The following is a 24,205-nucleotide window of genomic DNA, read 5'->3' on the forward strand; positions in this document are numbered from 1 at the left end:
TGGCTATGTACATTATACAAATCTGATGATAAGTCACGTCAGTGGCTGATCACGTGCTCATGACGTCACCTGACCCCAGCTCTTGCAGACATGGGGATCTCTGGGCTCTAGAAGTATTCCTGTGCTGGTGAGTGTGCCTGCAAGTGTCAGCTGGCTGCAGTGGTGTCAGTGTAGTGTGAGTGCAGTCTGAGATGGGACTGTCCCTATAAAGGAATCCAGAGACGGACAAAGGTATTCGCCATCTTCCTCTTACGCCCTTGGAACTTAGACTTAGGTTGGGCCATCAATATCGGGTGAGTGCTGCCGCCCCTGACTGTATATTGTACATGGGCTGTATATGGCGGATGTGATCATCACCAAAAAGAGGCTGCAGGGCTCGCCTGACCGCCATAGTCTCTTCACTCAGCCGATTGGTGCGTGTTTAGGGAGTCTGAATACCAAGCACAGCGCCGTACATTGTATAATGGTTGTGCTTGGTATTGCAGCTCAGCCCCATTTACTTAAGTGGGACTGAGTGGCTGCTGTACCATGGAACTGATGAACAGGACTACATTGGCACAGTACCTCTTACATAGCTGATCGGAGGAGGCCTTAGACCCCACAGTCTCGTGTACTGAACTGTCTAAGGATCAGCCATTAATAGTCTAGTCCTGGAAAAGCGTATCAGGCTCCACGTGGCGGAAACAACCGCGGCATTTTACAATCCCTTCAAATCCATTCCACACATTGCAGACAAATACAGGCAGCGGACACACAAAACTGTGCATTGCACCATGTCAATGAAACGTATGGAAACGCCGGCGGTTTCCCTATAGGTATAATGGAAGCAGAAGGAAACCTCTTTGGGCTTTCTATGTAAAGCGCTGTGGGAAAGACCACCATGTGTTGCCGCCGCATGTTTTTTTGCTGTGGTCCACTATGTCGGGCCATAACTTTAAGGGGGTCATGCAAGGAACAAAAAAAAACGCATCAGGCTCACTTATTAAAATATATACAGGTCCCCACCAGGCCTCCTGCTTGTGTCCATTATTGCAACTGCTAAATGGATTTAAAGGGATCCTATCACTCAGACACAATTTTTTTCTAGGTACCATGTCAGAATAGCCTTAAGAAATGCTATTCTTCTCCCATCTTCTCCGCGCCGCCGTTCACCTACAATCCCGTTTTTTCTCGGTATGCAAATTAGCTCTTTTGCAGCACTGGGGGCAGGCCCCAGCGCTCAAACAGCACTCCCCAATGCTGCGAGAGAACTCTCCAGCGCCGCCTCCATCTTCGTCAGCAGCGTCATCTTCAGATCTCATGTGTTCACATTGAGGTGATAACTATTATTCTTCCTTCCTATCTCTTTTCAGAGAATGGCGAGCTATGAGGAGGCGGAGGCGCAGATTTCGGAGCTGGACCTTCTGTCCAGCATGTTCCCTAATGAAGAAGAGTTCAGTGTCACTGACCAGTTAGCGCTGGCTGAGCTGCGAGATTACACCGAGCAGCGTACCGCCATCACCCCAACCTTCCAGATCCAGTTCACTCTGACCATGAAGCTGGGCGATGCCGACCGTGTCCAGGTAAGAAGACCCCTATTCATGGACAACACGGCGGGCACATTATTGATCAGTGAGGTCCATTGGTGTTATGTGTCGTGCAGCCAGTCCTACACTACATCACAATTTCTGCATTGGGCTTTTCTAGTCAATCATATAGTGCCCAAAAATAGCCAAATGGAACCAACAGGAGATGAGGTGGCATAACTTTTCCTACTGCCCCTCCACTGTTTGGACATTGATTTTGTGCTGAGACATCACCTTTAAGCAGGAGTCTGCCAGCCCCTATACAGACTGTTTATTACTAGAGATGAGCGAGTACTGTTCGGATCAGCCGATCCGAACAGCACGCTCACATAGAAATGAATGGACGTAGCCGGCACGCCGGGGGTTAAGCGGCCGGCCGCCGTCAACGCGGAAGTACCAGGTGCATCCATTCATTTCTATGGAGTGTGCTGTTCGGATCGGCTGATCCGAACAGTAATCTCTATTTATTACCTTATTGGTCACTTATCCACTAACCCTGCTCTTCTCTGTCTTGTAGCATACGCTGTCATTGCATTGCTCATACCCTCCACAATATCCAAATGTACCACCAGAGATAGTTGTCAGGTAACGTTTACACGTCAATATTTCCTTCTTTTTATTGTCATGTCTTTAAAGGGACACTCCAGTGATTTATTTTTAACTCCTTACTACCCTCAGTCGTAACAGTTGTCCACTCGCATTGTCTTTCGTTATCCTACTGTCACCTTCTTCAATAACTTACATGATCACAGTGTGACCTCCTTTTTCTAGCATGGGTTGCTGTACCCACAGGAATTCTCTCTCTGCTGCCTGCAGATACTATATAGAGAATTTTCATGTGATGTCATATTCATCAATATCCCACCAGCATGTCCATCTGCCCTACCACATGTGTGCAAGTGCCATCTCTGCCTCTCACATAATCTGTCCTCTATAGCCCCCCTCTCTTACAGTCAGGTCACCGTGCCTCCAATACCTTCCCCAGTGTTATCAGCAGCAGTTGGTGCAGCTTCCAGGACCTTTGGTGACATCATCCCCACAGTGTAATGTCCTGGACAGTCTATTTTACTATTAGCTCTATAGTGTTTTACAGAAACCGGTACTAGATAAATCAAATCAAATAGGCTTTATTGGCACGTCCGAATGGATATTTGGCATTGCCAAAGCTAGTAAAGTGGGGGGGGGGTTTGGAGTCGAGGGTGAGAGTATGGGGTGGGGGGGGGCTGATTTGGGGTATAACAGTCCATGGAGTCTCAACTTCCTCTTAGTTGGTGACCGCTATATGGGGAGGTGGGGTGGGGCGGGTGGTTTGGGGTATAACAGTCTATGGAGTCTCATCTTCCTCTTCTTTGGTGACAGCTGGACACGTATTGGGCAGCGATCTCCAGTGGTCTCTTCTTCTCCCAGTAGGAGAGGCCACTGTGGAGATCGCTGCTCAATACGTGTCCAGCTGTCACCAAACAAGAGGAAGATGAGACTCCACGGACTATAAGGTTATGCTCACATCTGCATCTGAGTCTCCGCAGTGTCTGCCTATAACCACTGGTCGGAAAAGTCCGCCACTTTTTCACCTGGTGCTTTAGGTTGAAAATTATAGTCAATGGGGTCCGTCATGCTCCATATGTGTCCACTATTTTAGCAGTCCGTTGATCTGATCCCCCTATGGACCAGAACAACGGACTCCTTGACAAGGGGTGAACCTAACATAGAATCTACAATGTCCAGAATGATAGTATATACTGATAGATAGGCTTATACATCATCCAGATATATTGACCATGACTAGCAGCATCCAAATAGCACAACCCTAATGAAACATCCAAGATGGTAGTGACATTCTTAAAGGGATTCTGCCATGTAAACACATTTTTTTCTCGTTGACACGTAGGAATAGCCTGTCTTCTCCTACCTTTAGATGTCTTCTCCACGCCACCATTCAGTAGAAATCCTAGTTTTTGTCGGTATACAAATGAGCTCTCTCGCAGCACTGGGGGCGTCCCCAATGCTGCGAGAGAACTCTCCAGCGCTGCCTCCATCTTCTTCAGGAACGGCCTCTTCACGCGTCATCTTCTGGCGCTGGGTGTTAAACTTCTAGCCGACTGCGCATGCCCGCGGCCACAAGAAAAATGGCCGTTTACACAGTAAGTAAGCGGCCATTTTCTTGTGGCCTGTGGGCATGCACAGTTGGCTCTGCCCGAAGGCCTAGAAGTTGGACCGCCTGCATCGGAAGAAGACGCGTGAAGAGGCCGTTCCTGAAGAAGATGGAGGCGGCGCTGGAGATTTCTCTCGCAGCATTGGGGTCTCCCCCCGTGCTGTTTGAGCGCTGGGGCCCACCCCCAGTGCTGCGAGAGAGCTCATTTGCATACCGACGAAAACTGTGATTTCTACCGAACGGTGGCGCGGAGAAGACATCTAAAGGTAGGGGAAGAATAGCCTTTCTTAAGGCTATTCCTATGTGTCAATGAGAAAAAAATGTGTTTTAATGGTAGAATCCCTTTAATGTAGCCCCGCCTTGTTCGTGCACCCTCGCCCCTTACATTTCAGTCTCATGATGTAGTCCCAGGTCTACCCCATTGTATATATTCTTATTCTTATAGTAGAGTTGGAAGGGACCTCAAGGGCCATCGGGTCCAACCCCCTGCGAGTGCAGGTTTTCCTAAATCATCCCAGCTATATGTTTATCCAGATTCCGCTTGAAGATTTCCATTGATGGAGCGCCCACCACCTCCCGTGGCAGCCTATTCCACTCTCTCACTCCCCTCACTGTCAGAAAGTTTTTCCTAATGTCTAATCTGTATCTCTTTCCCTTTAGTTTCATCCCATTGCTTCTTGTACTTCCTTGTGCTAATGAGAATAGGGGAGATCCCTCTGCACTGTGACTACCTTTCAGATATTTGTAGACTGCTATTAAATCTCCCCTCAGTCTTCTCTTCTGCAAACTAAACAATCCCAGTTCTTTTAGCCGCTCCTCATAGGACATGGTTTGCAGACCTTCCACCATTTTGGTTGCTCTTCTCTGGACTTGCTCCAATATATCGATGTCTTTCTTGAATTGAGGCGCCCAGAACTGTACACAGTATTCCAGGTGTGGTCTGACCAGGGAAGAGTACAGCGGAATAATGACCTCTCTTCATCTAGATTCAATGCTTGTCTTAATACATCCCAGAATTTTATTCGCCTTTTTTGCAGCAGCACCGCACTGTTGGCTCATGTTGAATTTGTGATCTACTATTATGCCCAAGTCCTTTTCCCCTATGCTATCACTTAGTTCTATTCCTCCCATACTATATATGTTTTTTACATTTCTGTTACCCAGATGTAGAACTTTGCATTTGTCCCTGTTAAATACCATTTTGTTCGCCTCAGCCCATTGTTCCAGTGTGTCTAAGTCCTTTTGAATACACTCTCTCTCCTCTCTAGTGTTGGCTATTCCTCCTATCTTCGTATCATCTGCAAATTTTATGAGTTCCCCAATAATTCCATTGTCCAGATCATTTATAAAGATATTAAAAAGTACTGGGCCCAGAACAGAGCCCTGCGGCACCCCGCTTTTGACTTTCTTCCAGTTGGATGTGTAGCCATTTAGTATTACTCGTTGAGCCCGATCATTAAGCCAGTTGTGAATCCACCTAACTGATTTTTTGTCAAAACCATACTTAATCATTTTTTCAATAAGAAGGTTATGTGATACTTTATCAAATGCCTTACTGAAGTCAAGATATACTATGTCCACGGCATTCCCTTGGTCCAACCATTCAGTGATTTTGTTATAGAAAGAAATCAGGTTAGTCTGACAAGATTTATTGGTCATAAAGCCGTGCTGGCTCTGGTTAATTAATGCCTTCCCATCCAGGTACCGAAGTAAATGTTCCTTGACAATTTGCTCAAAGATTTTTCCTGCTATCGAGGTCAGACTTACCGGCCTGTAATTTCCTGGATCGTCCCTTTTCCCCTTTTTGTAGATGGGGACAACATTTGCCCTTTTCCAATCTAAAGGGACCACTCCTGTTTCCCATGACTTACTGAAGATTATAGCAAGGGGTTCTGTTATTTCCTCTGCTATCTCTTTCAGGACTCTAGGGTGTAAATCATCTGGTCCTGGGGACTTGGTTTCCTGTAACTTGGCTAAGTGCTCTCTTACCAGACCTTCGCTTATAGTCAGCTTGGAGTCCTCCTTCCCCTCATCTCCATCACCATTAATGTCGATATTTCCATTAGTTTCTTGGGAGAAGACGGATACAAAATATGAATTTAGTAGCTCCACCTGCTGTTCCACCATGTTAACTGTCTCTTGGCTCCAGCTAACAGTCTAACCAATCCCTTTCTCTCCCACAGGTCGCCATCCTTGGTGCGTTCACAACAGGCGCAGCTTAATTCAGACCTAAATGCGTACTTGAGAGGCCACTGCAATGGCGATGTCTGCATCTTAAGTGCTACCGAGTGGCTACAAGACAATGCTGACACCTACCTAAACACAGTGACACCTACCCATGACCAGCACGGAGTAGCTGCGGCAGAAGACGCCATCTTTACCAGACTGTGGATATACAGTCACCATATATACAATAAGATAAAAAGGAAAAATATATTAGAATGGTCCAAGGAGTTGGGACTGTCTGGGTTCAGCATGCCGGGGAAACCCGGGATTGTGTGCGTGGAGGGAGCCCAGGAGTCTTGTGAGGAGTTCTGGTCCAGGTATGTCGGCCGCTGTGGGGGGCTAAACATGGATTCTTGAGAAATTCCACCTTAAGTGTTTGGTTCAATGGTTCTTTTTATTTCTTTTTGTTATTTATTATCACTTTATTCTGGTTATATTTTTGTTTTCACTTTTTTATTTTTTTTTTTCTAGAATACGGAAACTAACGTGGAAACGCATTTTGATCAGACATAGGGAGGACGTCCCGTTGTCCTCTTCAGCTTCGAAAGCTGAGACAGAAATCCAGAAACTTAGAAAATTTCCAGCTCTAGAAGAGAAGGCGTTTGATGTACATGGATCCCGAGGAAACCACATGGATCTAGGCCAGCTCTACCAGTTCCTCCAGGAAAAAGGATGTGCTGAAGTCTTCCCCATGTACTTTGGGATTGAGGGACGATAGAGGAAGATTGTGGGACGTTCACTAGAACACGGACATAAGACGTTGCCGACAGTAATAAATTCTTTTACCCTTTTTAAATGGCTGTTCAATGTGGAACATTCCTTTAACCCTTTCCAAACATCTGCTGTACATGTATGATAGAGATGGTGGGGTGCATGGGACTTTAACCTCTCAGATGCCGTGGTCAGTGGCTGTCTAGAGCCTTCTGCTAAGTTCCTATTAGACAGGGCTAAATAGTAACGGTGATTTTCCCATAAAAGGGTTTTTCCGATCCCAAATGTTTTACGTTCAGAATAAGCTTCAGTATACGTAGTGTGAATGCCTCCTTACTTGAATAGCAGCCTGCATGCTCTCCTCATCCACTGCAGCAGATTTTGGTACCTGGACAGTTGCTCTGTGTGGGTGTCAGACCCCAATAGATAACATACTGAGAGCCTAAGCTGTCTGAAAAAAATATTTGTGGCAGGAAATCCCCTGGGGGGGGGGGGCTAAAGTAAAAATAAAAAAGTTTATAAAAATCTAAGAAAAAAAATCATTAAAGGGGTTGTCCCATCACAAGGATCCTATCTATACTGCTGGTTAATGTGGATGTAAGACTTTTCCTAAATACATTGCTTCAGCAAAACTGCTTTGTTTGTCCACTATCTTACTTTATTCAATTCTTTGTGGCCACAGCCCTGACCTAGCTGCTCCTGAGTCAAATGATGTATCTGCTGCTCTCAGGGGGGAGGGAGGAGGGGCTAAGTGCAGGGAGCGAGCCTGTGTATCTAGCTATTCCTGTGTCTACACCATGTGACCTAGGTCCTGCACTCAGATAGAGGAGCTGCTTTCATTTCTTCTGTTCTCCCAGTTATCAGGCTAGCTAATTCAATTGTGTTCATGATGGCAGAGACAGGCAGTCTCTATATGTAACACAGAATGGAGTTGCTCCTGCCTGTACTTCATAGTCCAATGTGGGTGGGCGGAGCTACACGCGAATTTGGGGGTGGAGCTAAACGGCAGGTTGCCTGTGAAACCCCGCCCACCAAATGATGCAAGCAACCAGGAAGAAAGAAGATTTTACAAGAGTGAAGACTGCTGAGTATTTGAGGTGGGAATACCCCTTTAAAGCAATAAAAATTACAACTACAGTGCCTTGCGAAAGTATTCGGCCCCCTTGAACTTTTCAACCTTTTGCCACATTTCAGGCTTCAAACATAAAGATAGCAAATTTAAATTTTTGGGGGAAGAATCAACAAGTGGGACACAATTGTGAAGTGGAACGAAATTTATTGGATATTTTAAACTTTTTTAACAAATAAAAAACTGAAAAGTCGGGCATGCAAAATTATTCGGCACCTTTACTTTCAGTGCAGCAAACTCACTCCGTTCAGTTCAGTTCAGATCTCGGAATGGTCCAATGTTGTCCTAAATGACTGATGATGAGAAATAGAATCCACCGGTGTGTAACCAAGTCTCCGTATAAATGCACCTGCTCTGTGATAGGCTCAGGGTTCTGTATAAAGCGCAGAGAGCATCATGAAGACCAAGGAACACACCAGGCAGGTCCGAGATACTGTTGTGGAGAAGTTTAAAGCCGGATTTGGATACAAAAAGATTTCCCAAGCTTTAAGCATCCTAAGGAGCCCTGTGCAAGCAATCATATTGAAATGGATGGAGTATCAGACCACTGCAAATCTACCAAGACCCCGCCGTCCCTCTAAACTTTCATCTCAAACAAGGAGAAGACTGATCAGAGATGCAGCCAAGAGGCCCCTGATCACTCTGGATGAACTGCAGAGATCTATAGCTGAGGTGGGAGAGTCTGTCCATAGGACAACAATCAGTCCCTGTACACTGTACAAGTCTGGCCTTTATGGAAGAGTGGCAAGAAGAAAGCCATTTCTCAAAGATATCCATAAAAAGTCTAAGGGCAACACGGCGGCTCAGTGTTTAACAATGCAGCCTCGCAGTGGGTTCGAATCCCGCCAGGAACAACATCTGAAAGGAGTTTGTATGTTCTCCCCGTGTTTGTGTGGATTTCCTTCCATTCTACAAAGACATACTGATAGGAAAAAAAAAAGTACATTGTGATCCCTATATGGGGCTGACAAACGACATAAAAAAAAAAAAAAAAGATATTCCAGCATGAAGGAAAGTAAGTATGATGGGGAGGGGATGACGCTAGGTTCACACCTGCGTTCAGGGTCTCCGTTCTGTGGTTTCCGTTTTCTGCATGCCAGAAGATGGAAACCACAGACCGGGTGCGGCGGTGAGCGTTTTATGCTCTCTGCCGCAAAACCGTTTTTTTAAATCCGGACACAAAGTACTGCATGTCCGACTCTGTGTCCGGATTATAAAACCCGGTTTCGCGGCGGAGAGCATAAAACGCTCACCACCGCTCACGGCCGGACATCTTTCAAACCCATTCAAATGAAAGAGTCCTGCAGGTTTCCGTCTCCTGCTCTGTTTTATGCAGGAAACGGAAACCTGCAGAACGGAGACCGGGCGCAGATGTGAACGAGCCCTGAGAAGTTAGGGGACGGGGATATAGTATGTGTTGCAACATTTCCAGAAACAGCAAAACGGAACGTCACAGGATCTATAACAATGTGGCCGGAGGGGTCACGCCAGCGATAATGGTGAAATATACATTTTTGATTATGCAAGTCATTTATAAAATTGGGGAGGAGAAGAAGGTTGGTTTAATTTTTATTTTTTTCATCCCGGACAACCCCGTTAATGATACCATTATGAAGTAGAATTTTGTCCTGTAAAACATAAGACCACATTGGGCTCTGTGAAGGCAAAAAAAAAAAAAAAAAAGTTATGGCTTTTACAAGGAAAACAGCAGGCAAAGGGTTAAAGCCGAAGCTGTATCGCAACAAACGTGACGTCAGAGCACGGTGTAGATAACGCGGCGCGAGAAGGAAACTAAAACCACGCGCACGGCACCAGACACCCGCGCGCGCTCCCGCTCTGCCCTGCGGGGTCACGTGACTCCCCTCCTTCTCCACCGCTATTTGCTGGATCCGATGTCTGTAGCCAATCAGACGGCTGCTCATCTGAAGGGGCGGGGCTTGACGAGAAAGAGCCGTCCATGGCTAACACTACAGATGAGATAAAGAAGACGATGTAGGTGAAGACGGGAGTGACGTATGTGTGTGTCCGCTCTGCTGTATACTCTGCACTGCTGTATACTGCCTGGAGCGTGCTGGGATTTGTAGTTCTGTGTGAGTAGCATTCGTGTGCACGTGTCTGGCTGTGTGCGTGCGGCTCGGTGTATGTGCACGGTGTGGCAGCATTACTCAGCCTCTGTGTGCTACTGCTGGTGGTGTATAGACTGTGTATTATGTCTATTCCATAATAGACTCTATGGCAATGTTATGTGGGCTCTAGGTGACAATGTTGTTGTATATTGTGTCATGTGAAGACCCTGAGAACGACTGTATGGCAGTGTTATATGCAGCACTATATAGGGGAGGACTGTATGGCAGTATTATGTTCAGCACTGTATAGGGGAGGACTGTATGGCAGTGTTATATGCAGCACTGTATAGGGGAGGACTGTATGGCAGTATTATGTTCAGCACTGTATAGGGGAGGACTGTATGGCAGTGTTATGTTCAGCACTGTATAGGGGAGGACTGTATGGCAGTATTATGTTCAGCACTGTATAGGGGAGGACTGTATGGCAGTATTATGTTCAGCACTGTATAGGGGAGGACTGTATGGCAGTATTATATGCAGCACTATATAGGGGAGGACTGTATGGCAGTATTATGTTCAGCACTGTATAGGGGAGGACTGTATGGCAGTGTTATATGCAGCACTGTATAGGGGAGGACTGTATGGCAGTATTATGTTCAGCACTGTATAGGGGAGGACTGTATGGCAGTGTTATGTTCAGCACTGTATAGGGGAGGACTGTATGGCAGTATTATGTTCAGCACTGTATAGGGGAGGACTGTATGGCAGTATTATATGCAGCACTATATAGGGGAGGACTGTATGGCAGTATTATGTTCAGCACTGTATAGGGGAGGACTGTATGGCAGTATTATATGCAGCACTGTATAGGGGAGGACTGTATGGCAGTATTATGTTCAGCACTGTATAGGGGAGGACTGTATGGCAGTATTATATGCAGCACTGTATAGGGGAGGACTGTATGGCAGTATTATGTTCAGCACTGTATAGGGGAGGACTGTATGGCAGTATTATGTTCAGCACTGTATAGGGGAGGACTGTATGGCAGTATTATGTTCAGCACTGTATAGGGGAGGACTGTATGGCAGTATTATGTTCAGCACTGTATAAGGGATGGCAGTATTATGTTCAGCATTGTATAGGAGTATTACTATGGCATTGCTATTTGGTGGTAGTTTTGTTATCTTGGCACTGACATGTCTCTACTGTATGGCGGTATTTTCTTGCCACAGTTTCCCCTGTTATGGTTGTATCAATTTGGAACAGTATAGCATTGTTATATATACTCCACAGTATAGTAGTGTTATGTTGGCACAGTATGGCACTATTACCCCACAGTATAGTAATGTTATCATGGCACTGTTATTTTTCTATTGTATAACATTATCTCGGCACAGTTCTCCAGTATATAGTTGTATTATCCTGGCACAATAAGTGACTGATACATTTCCATTAGATAGCAGTATCATCCCTGCGCAGTATGGCGGTGTAATTTCCCCATACCATACTATCTTAGCACAGTATGGCATTTTTATTTCTCCAGTGATTATTGTCAGTACGGCACTATTATTAATCCCCTGTATAGTATTATCTTGGCACAGTATGTCCTTGTCGGGGGGAGGGGGGATACCGCATCTACTCTCCAGGTATGCCGTCAGGTTCTGTCCCTCACAGTCATTTCCCTATGTTATCGCAGTGTTATCTTGCAAAGTACAACATTGTCATTTCCTCATATTATAGTGGTGTTATCTTACCACAGTATAGTATTGTTGTGTCCCAGTCTTGTAGTAGTATTATCTTGGCACAGCATGGCACTATTATTCTGGGCTGGAATTAATAATGAAGTTACCACCTCTGATTCCGGCGTGTAATCGATGATCTTATAGGATTATTAATATTCTGTAATAGTTTCTTGTGTCATTAATTCTCCAGGAATCCATCACTGGCTTCTTAATAAATTAAAGACGATGGCTGCCACCCCCCAGCCCCCCATGTCAGCAGTTAATTTCACAAGCAGGCATTGAGTGTGACCCCCTAATACAGAACCATTATATATCTTCATACGCAAAACAGAGAAGGGGTTAAAAATCTGCTTCGGCCGCCGTCCCACCCAAGTGTCTGAGTCACGCTCCGATATTAACCCTGTAGTTCCCCCATCATGTTAGATTGACGTTCTCATATCTATAGTAACGCAATCCATCTATAGGGATCTGACCTCAGCTGTAGGTTGTGCTGCTAAAAATAGATCATGTGACCACAATTCTATCGCCATATGTTGTCCCCATACTATGCTGATACCAGAGTGCAGACTCTTTTCTGTGCCACATTCAGTGGGGTCTGCCTGTGTCTGCTTTAGCATTTCGGGCCCTCCCCCGCAGACCCCCTAGTGCGAGCCATGACTATGTCTGGTTCTTGGGCAGGTCCACTATGGGATGTTTGCCATGGACATCCTACTGCAATCTTATGACCTCAGCCTTACATGTTTTGGATAGGAATTCCAGGCGACCCTCCACCGCTCTGATTCCTTTCCAAATTCCAATTTCCTCTTTCCGCCAGGGCTCACAGATTAACCCCGTTGTATCTGAGGCTAATTGCGCAACAGACTTGGCCACAAATCCTCGAGAAGATCAAGCAGAACCCTTGTCATCTCATTGTTATGAAAAAACCATCGCTGCCTCATATTGGAAACAGTGAGATTCGGGGGGGGGGGGGGGATCTGGACATGAAACAGCCTCAAAATCGCCTGCAAATTCTATTGTGTGAACAGATCCATAAGGGGAAGGTCCCACGTAGCCGGCCACTGCGAAAAAGCGCTGCAGGAAAAAAAAAAATGCATCGTATTTTTTCCCGCAGCATTTTCACAGAGAGTTTGCAGAGTTTTCCTCTGCGGACTTTCCGCTTCCAGCATACCTATAGGGAAACCGTCAGCATTTCCATAGGTAGAAATAACATGCAATTTCCAAAAATATGGCAAAATTTGGAACAAAAAGAAGTTGAGTCATCATAGACCGGTTCACATCTGTGTTTGGGGACACCCCAAATGAAAACCCGCAGACCCCATAGACTATAATGGGATCCATGTGGTTTCCGAATGAAACATGCACTTGAAAAGTGCTGCGTCCACGACTTTACTCCCCGCACGTTTCATGTGGAAACTATGCAAACCCCATTATAGTCTATGGAGTCCGCAGGTTTTCCAGGTAACCGTTTTTTTATGCGCATAGGTTTCCATTTGGGGAGGTCCCTAAAGGCAGCTGTGAACCGGGCCTCAACCTTAAGAACACCATGCAGATCTGAGTTTGGTTCACTAAAACCGCAGGAGGTGCGAATGTTGTGGCCATAACAGGAAACCAAGATCATCTGTATATCTAGACTAGAATCGGGTCGGCTCAGGCTTGGTTACAAGGTGTCCGCTCTGCCCAAGCACAGACACAAATCTTTCCTCTCTCCTGATACTTTGTTGCAATGTCTCGTTGCTGATAAAATGTCTCCATCTTGGAGCTCTCTGCTCAGAGACAACTATAGCAAGTCCTCAGCTTTGGGGGTATTGGGTCGGGTCTCTGCACGTGATATTGTGCAGATCTTTTTATAGAATGAAAAGTGAAAGTATATGTCATGGTTATCAAACTGATCCTACTGCGGTGACTAAGCTTTCTATAAGAATGTACACACCCCAAAATATTACATAATGTTCTCACGTGGCTGCCGTCCCATCCGCTCTCTAGCCTTAGGTCTATTCATACGGATAATGGAGCCAAGTTTTTAGCAGACTGCAAGACTTCTTTCCTTCAGAATACATAGTACTCCTGTGACTCTTATACTTACCTCTCCCATCTCTGTGGTTTTAGGGTGCACCCCACCTGCTCGTATGAAACCCCCGCCATTGTGGGATAGTTGGCTGCCATATGCAGGTGGGGTTTTGCTCATGCAACTATGTAGACGCGTACCCTAAAGGGATTTCCGGGATTATCCATCATATAAGTCCTCAGTATCAGATCAGTGGGGTCTGTTCACTCCCGATCGCAGCGTTCAGGTCTTCCTTGAGTACCAGGCACAGCAACGTACATTGTACAGGGTGGGCCATAGGTGCGGATACACCCAGATAAAATGGGAGTGACTGCTGATCTCACCTCACCGTTTGTGTACATGGGATGTAGTACATGGATGTCTTGTGCAATTCTCCATGTGATTGATGTGTCACATGACCCCCTTCCTATTGACAAAACTAAAGTTGAATCCAAAATGGCGGCTTTGAAGATGGGCATCACTTCCATTTTATCTGGGTGTATCCATACATTTGGCCCACCCTGTATATTGACTGCTTGGTATTGCAGCTCAGCCCCATTTACTCGAATGGGACGTAGCCACACACAAGACATATGACAGATGAATGTGACATCACTGACCTGTGAACCAGAGGCAGCTCTCACCACGGGCCTTGAAAATACACGGTCATGTGTATGGTGCCATAGAAATGAATGAGTCAGTGTGCCATAGCACATCTAGTACACGGACAATGCAGAGGGTTGTGTACATGAGCCCTTAGGGGGTCCTACATTTGTAAACTCTTCCCTCCGAGACATATAGGGCTTTACGTTTTTACATTGGATCTCATCGGGCGTGAAAATTCCCTGTGAAACCGCATTTCTGGCACTTCCTCAATTTTTTAATTTTGTTCCTAAATCTCTTATATTGACTCTGTATTTTGTTTTCATTTGCGGGTTTTTTGTTTTTTTAACAAAAACTTAACGTATCTGGCGTTTCGTATGTCTGTCTTAATAAAGGTCCCAAAAATACAAGGCAACAGAATGGAAATCAGGAGCGGGCGTAGATCTCCTATATACCTCGCCTTAGACAACTGGCTTGAGTTATAATAAGTATGTTGGGCCGAGGGGTCTCCGCTGGAATCTACGGAAAGGGGAAGTGTCGCAAATTTGGCACAAGAAAGGGCCTTGTAAGATATGTGGGCCAGAAAACTGGTGCAGGGGGGAGGCAAATTAGGGCTATTGTGTTTGTAGTGTAATGTATTAAAGGGGGGTCTCTGCCCTAGACCAGTGGTCCCCCTACCTTTTTTGCACCAGGGACCGACATCAAGCAAGACCATTTTTCCATGGCCCGGCAGAATGGAGTCGGGCAGGGGCGGGGCTTTGGTCATATGGGGTGGGGTTGTAGGCGGGCTGGAAGGCTCTCCGCCAGGATGCTCTGCGGGGCAGGCGGGCGTGACAAACAGACATGGCGAATCTCTAGACACAGAGGCTGGATACTTTGCACTAGGCCGCGTTGCGATGGTAACATATAAATTATCAGGTAGCGCAGCATCCTTTGCAGCTACAGGATACCGCGCTACCCGATAGCTTACATGTTACCATAGCAATGTGGCCTAGCGCAAAGTATAAGCCTGAGACCAGCCCGCTAGCGGACCACCAAAAAAACCCGACAGCCTGGTCCTGGTCCATAGACCGTGGTTGGGGACCCCTGCCCTAGAGTCTAGGGCCTAGACCATTGCTGTTCATGGGGCTTGTGCGGACATGTGTATGTAATGGGGAAGGGGTGTCTCTTACTAGAAAGCAGCTGCAGAGAGTTAAGCAACTTGCAGGGGCCACACGCTACACAGTCAGATCTTTAACTTTGTAATGTTTCACTTCTGCACTGGTTTTGCTGACTGTTTCCACCACAGGGTAGAGCAGATATCAGCGGGAATATCTGATGATCTGTCATTGACAAGAGGTGACTCATAGATTGTAAGCCCTCGCGGGCAGGGCCCTCTACCCCACTGTGCCAGTCGCTCACTCTTAGTATTATATCTGCCTGTATATTCTGTGTATTGTATGTAACCCCCAAATGTAAAGCACCATGGAATTAATATAATAATGTACAGCACCATGGACTTAATATAATAATAATATCTCACCGAACCCGCAGAGCGCTACTACTAATAATGAGCCCCAAGGCGAGGAAAAGACTCGAGTAAATCCAGGGCAGAAAGACAAAACTATACTTTAGCCTTCCGATGTGAGTTACACAGGGCTCGAATCTGGAGAGGTATCCAGGGTGCAAGACCACCGCAAATTCCTCTGCAAATTCCATCATGTGAACTCACCCTAAAGATGGCTGGTTCAGGAGCTGAGCCTGCGCCATTAACGGTGGCCGCCATTTTTCACACCCTACTGAAACGGCCGCAAGTGGTGATGTAGGCCACAAGTAGTGGCCATAAAGCCCCTCAATATTGACTGCATCATTGAAGGGGTTTGTTAGTGTGTGTGTGTCCCCCAACAATAGCATACCGTGCATACTCGACTATAAGCCGAATTTTTCAGCACAGTTTTTGTTTTTTGGTACATCCCCTTTAATTAAGTAATAAATATATAGTAAAACCCAGGAAGCCATAGTAAAGCTTATCTGGCAGCTCTCGTTAGACTATTGCGTGTGTTCTTTATCTAAAGTTATTTGTGGTTTTATTTCCGCTTTTGCAGGCTTCAGAACATGAGCAGGAAAAGGAAGCGGAGCGGAGTGTGAACAGCACCTGATATGACGGGGCCAAGAGCTCTTTTTCTGCCTTGCTATGTTATGCTGCAAGGTGAGTGAATTGTATACAAAGATTATATTATTTTTATGATCTACTAGCTTTTACCCGCGACTTCGTCTGCGGTGAGTTGAGTATTGGGCGGACACAGATGTGTGAAACTGTAAAAGTGCTTTAAAAAGTTTGGTGGGCTAGCAAATGTGATTTGATGTGTTATATTGTGTATGTTGTGATACAGACAATGTGATGTGTTATACAGCCTGTGTACAGGAGTATATATGTATCAGGTACTGTATATAGCAGTGATAGGAGATACATGTAATATATAGTATATACAGCCTGTGTACAGGAGTATATATGTATCAGGTACTGTATATAGCAGTGATAGGAGATACATGTAATTATATAGTATATACAGCCTGTGTACAGGAGTATATATGTATCAGGCACTGTATATAGCAGTGATAGGAGATACATGTAATTACAATGTGATGTGTTGTATTGTGTATGTATAGTGGAAAGCTATATGTAAATGTGAGTGAGTAGAGTGAGGGCTACTCCTGAGGTGACAGTAAGGAGTGTGCAGGCAGGTTGAGGCAGGAAATGCCAGGCAGTGTGTGTGAGTCTATAGCTGGGGCTAGGAGTCCTGCTTTTGTGAGTCTCCTGCTAGGAAGCCATGTTGTTTAGTGGCACCAAAAGTAGCCTGCGACTCAATCCTGAGGGAAAACTATGTTTGTGGAAAATTGCACGCAAATCCGTCCAGGCGTTTTAGCGTGATTGAGGAACAAACATCCAAACTCACAAACATCCAAACACACAAACTTTCACATTTATAATATTAGTAGGACAACCAAAGCACACACATATTCACAGCAGAGTTGGAACTGTTCCTCTGTTGTTCTCCCTGGAAACCTATGAGTAAATTGACAACTGGGACCAACATTCCACTTGTCAATCTAGTTTACAACCTGACTCTGTCCACCTTGATTGGAGGGACAAGCCTATGATAACACCCATATACTGTTTATCTTGTCCCAGGAGGAATAAAAGAGGAACAACACAGATATGGTTGAAACCGGTATTCTAAGAAAATTTTTACTAAACAAATATGTCAATGTAAAAGGGTGGTCATGAACAGCAGAGGGCTAGTGTACAAGGACCTTGGCATGGCAGGGGCTGACTATTAAATATGGCCCAACAGGGGACCTAACATTGGTCCTTATGGAAGTGGTTACAACTACATAGCCCAATGTGAGTCACTTCACTTGACCGTTCCTAATGCATAGCTCTCAACCATTCTGGATTCAGTAAGACAGTCCTGGATTTCGGGTACTGTCCTGGCTGGTGCTAGGCATGTCCCAACCTCAACTCTATCTCCAGAGCACACATAAAATTGAATACAATGGTGATCCCGAGAGCGGTACGCACCCTGTTTCACTATTGAACCCTGTCACTCTCCTGCCAGCAGTTTGCAGGGGCATTATAGTGTTGGGGACATTATGGTGGAGGGGCATGCAGTGGCATATTATACGTGAAGCTAGCGTCCATCTTGTTGTTTACATTAGTGTCAATGGGACTGGACACAGAATCAGTCTGCGACCGTTTAATGTCCGTTGCTGTCATCCTATGACGGACGACAGCAAAGGACATTAGTAGCGGTAGTGTGAATTCACCCTTATGCAGTATCATACAAGGTGGTTTCTGCATGACCGTGAATACACATGTGATGAGCGCAGATACATGACTATTACTGTATAGAAAACCTACTTCTGCAAATACAGAATAAAGGGCTTCTCAGGGCACAGAGTAAGCGCCCACTTCCCCTTTTTATTGGGAAACTTTAAACCCACGCTTCCCCTCGCACTTTGTCCTTTTTTTATTATAACCTCTCACAAGACTCCAGTGTTATAAACTAAAATTTTTGCTTTTTTTCTTACAAAAAAAAAATCAAAAGGCGCTTTTTTTATTTTATTTTTTTAATCTGTATCAGAGGTCATGGCGTTTCCTAAGGAAAGGAACCGGGATATCCCAGGTGACGTCCCCTGTCCCTTACTTAGACCAGTGATTGGCCTCAGCAGTCATGTGTCGTGGGAACTTCCGCCAAAACAAGACCCTGGCGCAGCAGGATCGGACCACAGTGGGAGGGTGTTTGTTCTTTTGTTTTTGGGAGGGGGGGGGTTTCACCTTCCCTAGCCTCCTTGCACGAAAACCTGTTGTCCTGGACAACCCCTTCTTAGGCTAAGACCCTATATATTGAGAGACGGTGGAAACGCCTTGCGTTTCTGTTTTTTTAAACTGTAATTTTTATTAAAGTTTTCAATAATAGACACAAAAAAAACCAAAGAGACAGAGACAGACGCAGCTGTGAAAAACAAACAGGGAGACAAGTGTGCAATAAAGCCGCAGGTGTGGAGTCATCAAAAACCCCAACAACAGAATTACGGAGGAGGAAGGGGAAGAACACAGAGGCGGGGGGGGGGGGGGAGAGAGAGATCAGAGACCACGAGTGGGACAGTATAAGTCCCAGGGCGCCCAGATAGCACGGAGTTTCTCCACAGTATTATTTAGAGAGGCTGTAAGACTGTAAGAGACTCCAGGCATCTAAGATCTTTGATACGGACCAGGAGGGGGATGAGGGCGGTCGGGTGTTCTTCCACTGGCAAGCTATGAGGGATTTCGCTGCAGTACATATATACAAAAATAGCAGGGACGACTAGAGATGAGCGAACACTGTTCAGATCAGCCGATCTGAACAGCACGCTCCCATAGAAATGAATGGAAGCAGCCGTTCTGAACAGCACGCTCCCATAGAAATGAATGGAAGCGGCCGGCACGCGGGGGGTTAAGCGGTCGGCCGCCGGCAAAGTCTGCGTGCCGGCCGCTTCCATTCATTTCTATGGGAGCGTGCTGTTTGGAACGGCTGTTCCGAACAGTGTTCGCTCATCTCTAGTGACGACGTCTTGCTCAAGGAGCGGGGGGGGAGGTTGAGGCGGTAAATCAGTGGGACAGCAAAAGGGAGGCTATCATCCAGCCTCTAGCCAAAAAGAGCGAATCAATAGTCCCAAAAAATGTGATAGAGGGTCTCTAGCCCGGAGAAGCATCTCCAACAAATCGAGGGAATATTAGGATTAAGGGTATGGAGGAGAGCCGGAGTAGGGTACCAGTGGAATAGAGTCTTGTACTGGGTTTCCCAGTTGGTGATACATGTAGAAGATTTAGTAGCACGTGACCAGATGATCTGCCACTGGGGTAAGGAAATCTGCCTTCCCAAATCAGACGACCAACGAGACATGTATCTGTGGAACCGAGGGGTCCGTCCCTCCGGAGAGGATAGCAATCAGTAGATGTCAGAAATCAGTCCTTTAGTGGAGGTGCCAGCACGGCGCAATCTCAAAACCAGTAGGGTCGGAGACCTGCAGAGCCCCAAATGTGGTAAGCATAAAGTGCGAAATCTACTATTCGCAACGGCCGTTTCAAATAGCACGCACCCATAGGAATGAATGGAAGTGGCCGGCATGTAGACTTTGCCAGCAGCCGGTCGCTTAATCCCCTGCGTGCCGTCTGCATCCATTCATTCCTATAGGGGTGCAAGCTATTCGAAATGGTCGTTTCGAATAGTACTCGTTCATCTCTAGTAGTGAAGTAATCAGAGGGCGTGAGCTCCAACGATAAAGGGTCAACAAGCTCGGCCACATGGAACAGACACAGAGCGCCCCAAGAGCGTACCATGGGAGCCTCCACGGGAGAAGCGGAAACGCCTTGAGTTTTTATTTTTCTGCAGCGTTTTTCACAGAAAGTCCACAGAGGTTTCCTCTTCGGACATTCTGCACGTTATTCCTGTAGGGAAACCGCTGGCGTATCCGCAGGTATATTTGTCGTGTGGTGATTTGCCAAAAGCGGGAGTTTTTTTTGAAAGCAAAGCTTTTCCACTGCAGATTTTTTTTTTTTTCTACAATGTGTGGATGGGATTAGCAACGAGGGATCGGGCCTAAAAAAAAAAAAAAAATGTAATTAATGACCTATCATTAGGATACGTCATCAGTTGAAGATACGCGGGGGACTAACACCCAGTACCCTGGCGGATCAGCTGTGTAAAGCTGCAGCAGCATTGCTCCCTAAGGGCCGTTTCCATTTACTCAGGTCATGTGATGTCACGTTCATTGGTCACGTGGCCTGATCGCAACTCAGTCCCATTCAAGTGATTAGATTGAGGTGTGATACTGAGCACAGCCACTGCACAAATGTATGCCGTATAGCTTGTCGAGAATTAAGGAGGCTGCAATGTGAATGCTCCATTCTCTTAAAACAGCTGACTGGCCGGGGGACTAGGTATTGGACCCCCACCAATCTTGAATTGATGGCCTATACTAAGGATAGGTCATTAATTACTAAGTCCTGGAAAACCCCTCTAACCCCTGCAATGTATTGTTATGGTAGATTTGCCGTAAAGGTCTGATCATATCCAGTCTCCCTTAAAGGGAATGTGCACTTAGCAATGATAGTTAAGCAGAACAATAGCCCTCACATCGCTGTCTGTGGTATACACCACAAATCCGTTTTGTAATCTCTAAGCAAATTTGGTTTCCAGTCTGCAGCGGTCAAAAGAGCGCAAAACATCGATTCTCATAATTTACTGAGCCGGAGGTTCCCGGAGATTCCTCTTAATTTTTTCCTATATGCTTTATGAAAGAGGAGGATATTACAGGAATAGAACTCCGGCATTGTTACCTTGTAGCTGTCGCCTATGTTTAACCCCTTCTCGTCCAGTCAGGAAAATGCACATTGATACAGTGGTCAGTTAGCGCACCTTGGCATACATTTTCATTATTGGGACTGTGTGGGCACTACAAGTGCGGCGGGCACAAGATCAGCGAGCAGTAGGAGCCTGCTTGTAGGGCACAGCCCTGATATTATTACTACTTCTGGATCAGACTAACCCCGATCACAGAATGCCACCCCATGACAGCAGCATTGTACAGTATACTACCCATGACCTATAGTGGCCCCTATGCATAGTATAGTATCCTGTAATGGCCCCTACAATTTTTGAGGGTTGGCCGCTCACAAGTTTGCTATTATATTATACTCTGGGGTACTCGCTGCTTCCGTTGTTTTTTTAAATCAAGTTTTATTGAACATTTTTGTAAGGTTATACAGAACAGAGTGTGACAGCCATAGGACTGACCGTAACAGACTATAAAACAATTTATCTTATGACCTGGTTACAAAATGGACTCCATTTTGTGTTTGCTATCTATCCATCTATCTATCTGTTCTGGTCTGGGGATCTCTGACCATGGACTGGCCCCTGACTGATAACTTCTCAGTCAAGTAATATAGAAAACATAAAAAAACAAGAGTAATGAGCAGTTTGGAATATCTAGTGTGTGATACTCCTATACTATACTATATAGAAGTAGCCGTGGGCCCGACTACCTTACCTGAGTGGGCGCGGACACAGCCGGAGAAATAACTCACCTACCAGTGAAACAGAAGCCCCTGACTAGTCTCACATTTATGAGGAGAGGGAAGATACAGAAAAGCCCCCGCAGAGGTCCAAATGGAGGTGGACAAACAGCGAATATGAGGAACACAAAGTATAGAGGAGAAAATAATTGTGAAATACAGAAATACTGACACTATGAAAGGGATAGGAGAAACAGAACTTAGTATCACACACAGAAAACCCTAAAAAATCCAAACCTCCAAACAGAAAATTAAGCTAGGGTTATCTGCGCCCGGAACAACTAGGTTTGGATAAGGAGCTCAATAGTTAACAAAATATCAGGATAGTATGAATAGGCAGCTATGGAAGCTGAACGGGCCAGGACTCCGATTGCAGGCTTCAGACAGACAGACCATGTCTGGGACACAGGCGCTGAAGATTAAGACTGGCAACTGACAGAATGCAAGGCTGAGGATAAATAGCCACAAGCAGGAGTATAAAGAAGGCCCATTGGATATCGGAACCACCTGAGTAGTGTCCTAGCACAGCAGAGAAACTTAACCCCTTCTGAGGCCAAGACACACTAGCAATGGTCAGCAGTGCAGCTCATAGCACAATCCATGCCAGAGTGCAGCCGCTGATACCGCATGCCCAGTGTGAACACTCCCCTACTGCGCATCGGACAGTTCACGTACAGAATGCTGTTCCGACACTCCACACCCAAACCTAACAGACTGAGACAGTGAAGACCGGGTCCTAACACTATCTATCTATCTATCTATCTATCTATCTATCTATCTATCTATCAATCTCCTATCTATCTATCTATCTATCTATCTATCTATCTATCAATCTCCTATCTATCTATCTATCTCTCTCTCTATCTATCTATCTCCTATCTATCTATCTATCTCCTATCTATCTATCTCCTATCTATCTATCTATCTATCTATCTATCTATCTATCTATCTATCTATCAATCTCCTATCTATCTCTCTCTCTCTCTCTCTATCTATCTATCTCCTATCTATCTATCTATCTATCTATCTATCTATCTATCTATCTATCTCCATAAACCCTGTGCAGTCTCGCCCTCCAGTCCCTTGTTACTTCCTCCCATGTGCTTCCTCTTCTAGGATGTAGATGTCAGACTACACAACGAGCCTTTTTGTAGTCTGTTACCATGAAGACACGTAGTTCTACATTGGGTGAAGGGCAAAGATTGTACGGAATATTGATGGGCTTTACATTGTTGTGCAAAAGTTTTAGGCATGTGTGGTAACAGGCTGCAAAAGTAGTCACATTCATGAAGAACTCCATGCTAAAATATTCTACGTGTCTCAACAAAGTCTTAGTATGTTTATCATGTTTCCTTCCTTTGAAAAATGTTTTTACTTTGTTTAATCCTCCCATTGCCAAACTGATGGGGGATCTCCGGCTCAGACGTGCCCGCTTTGATGTATGGCACTGTCCACACCTGCAGGAGTTGTGCAAGTAGAAGGGAAACCACATGCGTGGGTCCTTGTTACACGTCTTTTTTGGAACTTTTTGTAGGGTTTTTCCATTAGGTTCTATGTGTGTTCCTTCAAGAAAAGCTGCTGAGTTTTCAAAGAATATTTACTTGCATTATTATTGTCATATTTGTAATTTTTTTTTTTTTCCTTTTCCCTCAGTCTCTGCTGCTCTGCTCCCTCCAAGTAACCTTCGCCTCTCCTCTGAAAATTTCAAGCATATCCTGACCTGGAAAGATCCCAACAAAGCGTCTTCCGTCTATTACTGCGTACAGTATCAGGAACGATTGTAAGTTAGCCGTGAGTTTCTAGAATCTGCAGCGTTACAGGTGGAAATCCTTACAGGCCATGATTTCTAACCCCAGAAGCAAACTGAGTAATACTCGCAGTAGGTCGGGGCAATAACCCAGAATCAGACGTCAGTCCGTGCACATCAGTTATGACAGTATTCATGAGCTTTTTCCTGCAGTTTCGTTTGGATCGAAAATGTCCAAACTAGAACTTTAAAGAGACCCCAGAGTATAATAAGTGGAGGCCCGGGAGAGGTGAGCACACGTAAAAAAACAGCGTTACTCACCTCTCCTGTACTCCAGTGCTGGTCTTTGTCCTGTTCCTGCGCCTGAATAACATCAGGGACTGCTGAAGCCTGTGATTGGGGTCAGGGGTCATGTGGCGTCATGACGCAAGCGTGACAACGTCACCAACGTCGTCACACTTACATTTTTGCACTATGGCACTACGTGGATGCCTGATATGTTTATTTTTAAAGCGGTGTAACTTTGATGAGAGGTGGTACTGTGCACTATCCATATATACAAAACAAGAGAGATGGTACTATGCACTGTCCGTATATAAAGGACAAGAGAGGTGGTACTG

The 24,205-nt window shown here is 45.5% G+C and overlaps 2 protein-coding genes across 5 annotated transcripts in view; both read left to right on the forward strand.

Moving 5' to 3' along the window:
* Positions 1–58: 58 nt before the first annotated feature.
* On the forward strand, positions 59–6,741 carry RWDD2B (RWD domain containing 2B). Of its 2 annotated transcripts, none has more exons than XM_075263496.1 (5): positions 59–127; positions 1,353–1,562; positions 2,083–2,150; positions 5,901–6,260; positions 6,415–6,741. In XM_075263496.1, exons 2-5 carry the CDS (start codon positions 1,356–1,358, stop codon positions 6,659–6,661), a joined length of 882 nt encoding a protein of 293 aa, XP_075119597.1. In that variant the 5' UTR covers positions 59–127; positions 1,353–1,355; the 3' UTR covers positions 6,662–6,741. The 2 variants fall into 2 exon arrangements, with proteins under 2 accessions (XP_075119597.1, XP_075119598.1); XM_075263497.1 differs by lacking the exon at positions 59–127 and adding an exon at positions 154–293.
* A 2,977-nt stretch (positions 6,742–9,718) lies between these two features.
* The window catches only part of LOC142194375 (interferon alpha/beta receptor 2-like), a 28,972-nt gene continuing 14,485 nt past the window's right edge, over positions 9,719–24,205 (forward strand). Inside the window, exons 1-3 of one of the 3 annotated variants that reach the window (XM_075263485.1) lie at positions 9,719–9,775; positions 16,323–16,426; positions 23,492–23,618. In XM_075263485.1, coding sequence (XP_075119586.1) covers positions 16,378–16,426; positions 23,492–23,618 — 176 coding nt within the window. In that variant the 5' untranslated portion in view covers positions 9,719–9,775; positions 16,323–16,377. The other 2 variants (XM_075263484.1, XM_075263486.1) reach the window with 2 other exon arrangements.

Source organism: Leptodactylus fuscus, chromosome 2 (assembly GCF_031893055.1).
Source record: "Leptodactylus fuscus isolate aLepFus1 chromosome 2, aLepFus1.hap2, whole genome shotgun sequence".
Lineage (NCBI taxonomy): Eukaryota > Metazoa > Chordata > Amphibia > Anura > Leptodactylidae > Leptodactylus > Leptodactylus fuscus.

Bases quoted from the DNA above. Each gene is read 5' to 3' on its own strand.
- RWDD2B (XM_075263496.1), top strand. From the start codon at position 1,356: ATGGCGAGCTATGAGGAGGCGGAGGCGCAGATTTCGGAGCTGGACCTT. The intron at 1,563-2,082 runs GTAAGAAGACCC...TCTGTCTTGTAG, and splicing joins GCGATGCCGACCGTGTCCAG to CATACGCTGTCATTGCATTG. The intron at 2,151-5,900 runs GTAACGTTTACA...TCTCTCCCACAG, and splicing joins CCACCAGAGATAGTTGTCAG to GTCGCCATCCTTGGTGCGTT.